The following is a 5,321-nucleotide window of genomic DNA, read 5'->3' on the forward strand; positions in this document are numbered from 1 at the left end:
ATCTGATAAAGGGTTAATATCCGGAATAAATATGAAAATCCTAAAACTCAACGAAAAAACCCAACCAATTCAAAAATGGGCCAGTTCAAGGACTTGAACAGACATTACTCCAAAGAAGACAAAGAAGACAAACAAACACATATGTATCACTCTCATATCACTAACATTAGGAAAATGTAAATCAAAACCACAATGAGCATCACTTCACAACCATTAGGACGGCTACTATCAAAAAACCAGGAAGTAACAAGTGTTGGTGAGAATGTGGAGAAACTGGACCCCTTGTACACCGTCGGTGGGAATGCAAAATGATGAAGCTGCCATAGAAAACAGTGTGGCGGTTCCTCAAAAAATTAAACGTAATTACCATATGATTCAGCAATTTCACTTCTGTGTATATACCCTAAAGAACGGAAAGCAGGCTCTAGAACAGCTATCTGTACACCCACGTTCACAGCGACATTCCTGACAACAGCTAAAACACAGAAGCAACCCAAGCATCCGTCGACCCACTGACAGATGAACGGATGAGCGAAATCTGGTATCTACGTACAAGGGAATACTACTGAGCTTTAAAAAGGAAGGAAATTCTGCAATATGCCACAACATGGATGAAACTGGAGGACATTCTGCCAAGTGAAATAAACCAGTCGCTAAAGAACAAACACTGTGTGATTCTGCTTATGCGAGGTACCTAGCACAGACAGATGCATAGAGACGGAAGGTAGAACGGTGGGTGCCAGGGGTTGGGGAGACGGGAGTGGAGAGCCGTGGTGTACTGTGCGCAGAGCTCCAGCTTTACATAACGCAGAGCTGTGGAGGTAGACGGTGGTAATGGCTGCACAACATCATGAACAGACGTAACATCACTGAAACGTACGCTTAAAAACGGTTAGGATGGTACATTTTGTGTTTTATCACAAGAAAAATGTAAAAACGAGATTAACACACACACACAAACTGCACTTGCTGTGATGAGCAAAGGTTGACTCCAGTGGGAAACTGTGTCCAACCAGAAACCCAGCCTCCCTACCTGAAACTTCTTAACGCCCGTGAGACGCGAGAGCTCTCGGAACTCCAGCTGGATGCTCGTCACCTCGGCCACCGTGCTGTCTGAGGTCCATCGTGGTGGGTGGGCAACTCCAGTGCCAATGTTCACATCGGAGTAAGGAATCTGAGAAGGCGTTCTGAAGGCAGGCATCAGCCGATTTCCAAAATCTTCCTGGTATACGAGCCACAGCACAGAATCAGCGTTTCGGGTCACGCAGGGGCCTCATCTACATGTCTTGACTCTAACCGTCACCATTTTCATCCATTAAGTGGAGAGGCAGGTGTGACGGCTCTCCAATGCCCGCGCACAGCAAAAAAGCAACTGGACTCAGCAGCACTGAGCAAATCCTTTCTACAGGCTGCAGTGAACAGCGGTGAACATTCCCAACACCGTGCAGCTCACGCACAGCGGGCAAAGCGAGAGACGCAAACATCTCGGAGAGAAACGGGGCCCCAGTCAACTCCCATGCCTCCCCCAGTGAAAGCCTGAGTGCCTGTCACATGTCCTCCCAGGGCATGCAGGGACACTCACGGCTTTCCGCAGGAAGAGGCTGTCCCCAGACAGGTGGTAGGCACTCAGAAGCCCCCCCAGGACCCGGATCGTGCTCTCAAACAGGTTAACGTCGACATTCTTTTCAAAGTGTAACTTCTTTGACACCCACTTCCTGGCTTCTTCAAATTCTATAACATAAAACAGTAAAGGATACGGAAATAAATTAATAGTCCTATCATTCTCCTATGATCTAGCAATCTTCAAAATGTGCTCTGAGTGTATCGCCCCTACAGGCCTTCAGTGCCACCTCCCGTCTCAAGGGGGCAAATCCTGAATTCTTCAACACATGCAGATAAAACAGCCAGCAGCACAGCCGTCGTGACACAAATGGTTCACAACCAAAGGCCACGATACAAAAGACTACATGAGTAATTTATTGGTGGTCTTCGACCTATTCAAAAACTTACGCAAACACTTAAAATAAATATCACTTAAGAGACGAGGACACAGCCTCCCACTCACAGTGGACCTGAAGAGGACATTATGGAGATTCCAAGCTGGATGGGCCCACGCCAGACCCCGAGTCACTCATCACCCCCGGTCCCCCCAGCTGCAACAGAAACAGGCTGGAAATGCTCCCTGGATGTCTACCCAGAGTTCACTCTTAGCTCTCGCGGAGGACCAGGGGACAGCTGTCCTGAGAGTGCCCTGGGTGGCTGGATGCTAGAAGGACAGGAACCGACTGCACCAAGCACGTCCACTCACGTGCCCAGGAGAAGGGAGCGCGCGTGGCTAGATGGAAATGGCAGCTTTACGCCCACGCGTGACCCTCACACACTGCAGCCATGAGCCACACACGCAGCACTCGGCCCCTCTCCGGAAATGACTGGATACCTTTTCTCAGACCCAAAATCCACATGGTGTCCAGGGCGTCGATCAGAGTGAGGCCAAGGCCAAACCACTCGCTGAAGGACCTGGACACGGGCTTCAGCTCGTCATGGCCCCAGGCGAACTTGCGGTATCCCTTCCATGCATGCAGGAAGACGTCGACCACCCCCTTCTGGCGGTAGTTGGGGTGCGCTAGGAGGGAGAGAGAGTACGGGCTGTGGAGGACACTGTCCTGGTGTCAGGGCACAGACGCGGCCCCTCTGGGCAAAACACCTCTGTGATTCTCAAGGCAGCGAAGGTGATGGTGGGTGGGGACCCTGTCTGGAACCGCGTGTAGAATGACAGGGGCAGGAAGAGCAGCAGTGCAGGGACAGACGGCTCCTCAGGGAGGACACAGCCTGCCAAGGCGAGAGGCTCCGGAGGCTGCAGAGCACCCCCGGGCTCCCACCCACCTGCCTGGGGCCCGTCCACCTCTCCCAGGGCCCAGGCAGGCGAAGCCCCTCCCGGGGCTCGGTGGCATCTGATCGAAGGGCTGCACCCCCAGGGCTGCGAGGACAACACAGCGAGCAAAGGCCTTTGAAGCAACAGATGAGGGCCGCGAGGGCCCGCTGCTGCTGCACGCGGTGGGGACTGGGAAATGTTAAATACTAGCGGGCGCAGACTTCGCCAAGCACACCCTAAACTTACACACGGTCACGTTCTGCCATATCAGCTTTATGCCCTGAACAAGGACACAGTACGGTACAGACACACTGATGTCCCCTTTGCACCCCTTTCCAGAGCTGACCTCCTCTCAAATTTGGGGTGTTTTCTTCTCCTGTGTTGGTCAGGACCACACGAAACACACAGACTTCTGTGTAGACGGAAGCGCGTGGAACAGCATCGTACCACACATCCTCTCAGATAAGGGTCTGAGTGCTCCTCGTGCCACCACAGCTTTGCCTGTCCATTCCTAATGCCACAGGGAGTCCTAGTGTCCTTCACACCCGGGAGGCACCGGTAGCATCAGAGCAGGGCCACGTGCTGGGTTCTGGACCCAGCGACCTGGTGCGGGTCCCCGCATGATACGAACAACGCTGGTGGAGACAGACCTAAGCCTCGGTTCTCCCACGTGCAAAGTGGGAACGTGAAGGCGCTTACCACCTCAGAGTGGCCGCAAGAGCCGCAGGAGGCCAGACGTGCGCGGAGCTCAGACAAACGCCTAGACCTAGGGCACCCTCGACAAACGGTGCTCGGAGCAGAGCGGCCCCCAGAGCTGCCTGAGGGGCCATCAGGCCCAGAGACCAGTGGGCACGTGGAGGACAGCTCCTCACACCCCGATGGCCAGCTAGCCCAGGCAGAGCGGCACCATCAGACCCCCAAACACACACCCCTCCTCCCACAGCTCAGCGCTCAGACACGGGGACAACAGGCTGCCATGAAGCCACATGTTGTCACCAAGGTTGTGAGGACCTGGGATAGCACGTGCACAGGGAAGCACAGGTGCACACAGGAGGTCACACGGCAGGGCCACATACCACGCCTGGATGCGGTTCAGGGTGTGTGTCAACCGCCAGCCCCCTCATGATGCCCACGTGAGCCTCACCTGGTCTGTTCTGCACCATGGCCGGCAGCACGGAAGGCTTGGTCGGCGTTTCTGCTTTTCTTGAAGACAGTTCGCTGTCCTGCTCGGGCTCAATCACTGCTCCCCGCCAGCTCCGGGGAGAGAAGGAAGAGCCCTGAGCCGGCGCCAGTGACTCGGCTAAGGGCTTCCCACTCCCCACCCTGCACGCGGCAGCTGCGGCAAGGCAGGGCCCGTCCCCCCACCGCCGCAGGCTGCTGCACGGGAGGGAAACCACACAACGCAGCGCGGACACGCCCGGGCTGCAAGTCGGGGTCACGCCCTGCTCCAGCGAGGGGGCTGCGGGGAGAACAGGTCAGGGCACGCTGGGATGTGGAGAACAGTGCCCTGCTGGCCTAGGAAGGGGAGCGTCCTGGGGTCACAGACCAAAGCGTGTGGAATGTGAGAAGTTACACTGCAGAGGGAAGTGGTGGCCAGAGGCTGAGGCCATAATTTATCACCCAAACCAGGGCGTGGGTGACATGGTGAAGGGACATGGACTAGGTGCTGGGATGGCCATACAATCTGGGACTGTCTCTACACTTGGGACACAGGGCCACCCCAAATTCCCTGTCTAGGGCTCTGTCCCACGGTCTGCAGATCAGGAAAGGGCTGGACACACAACCTCCTGGTCCCAGGCTTGGCGAAAGAAATGCCTCTTAAATCCGTTCACGGTTCACGTCTCGGACGCACAAATGCGGTGCATTTACGAGCTGAGGTCAAAATGCTCTTTCACTCTGAAGGTAAAACCTTTCGTCATGCAAACGTGAACAGGAGCTGCCGGGGGCCTTACTTTTTCCTCCCGCGCTTGCCCGTCTCCCCTCTCAAGGCTAGGCGTGCCCAGCTCAGGCCACTCCCGCAGGGCAGCACCCTTCCTGGCCTCTGCCTGTGGCCACCATTCGCTCGGGAGCAGAGCTCAGGTCTGGCCCTGCAGTCCCCAAGGCAGGCTTGCTGTGGCTGCGCCAGGGGAGGGGAGCGCCCGCGGGGAGCCCGCTTTCTGCCTCGACTACATCAAACAGGAGCCAAGGCTGAAACCCCTCAAGGCTTCGCCAGGCTCCTACGACCCGGACCCGGAGCAGGCTGCTGGGGACAGCACCCTGGGGGCCTGGGCATAGGGTCGAGCCCTCTCGCCCTGCTCTCTGACCGACCTGAAGCGGTGTGGGAAAAGGGGGCCCCGCCAGCCGCTGTGCACCTCCACACCGCCTGCTCCCCACCCGAGGCCCAGCCCCTGCTGCGCCCCACCACACGCGTGCCCCTCACACGCTAAAAAGGGCCTTGTTCTAAAACATT

General features: G+C 56.2%; 1 protein-coding gene across 1 annotated transcript in view; it reads right to left on the reverse strand.

The window, feature by feature from the left end:
- The window catches only part of MAN1B1 (mannosidase, alpha, class 1B, member 1), a 13,193-nt gene extending 8,954 nt beyond the window's left edge, over window positions 1-4,239 (reverse strand). The window contains exons 1-4 of the mRNA XM_012654805.1: window positions 4,017-4,239; window positions 2,438-2,623; window positions 1,583-1,731; window positions 1,034-1,222 (exon numbers count right to left, since the gene is read on the reverse strand). Coding sequence (XP_012510259.1) covers window positions 1,034-1,222; window positions 1,583-1,731; window positions 2,438-2,623; window positions 4,017-4,035 — 543 coding nt within the window. The 5' untranslated portion in view covers window positions 4,036-4,239. The remainder of the gene's footprint in view (window positions 1-1,033; window positions 1,223-1,582; window positions 1,732-2,437; window positions 2,624-4,016) is intronic.
- Window positions 4,240-5,321: the final 1,082 nt, after the last annotated feature.

The sequence above is a fragment of the Propithecus coquereli genome, unplaced genomic scaffold (assembly GCF_000956105.1).
Source record: "Propithecus coquereli isolate 6110/MARCELLA unplaced genomic scaffold, Pcoq_1.0 Scaffold449, whole genome shotgun sequence".
NCBI lineage: Eukaryota > Metazoa > Chordata > Mammalia > Primates > Indriidae > Propithecus > Propithecus coquereli.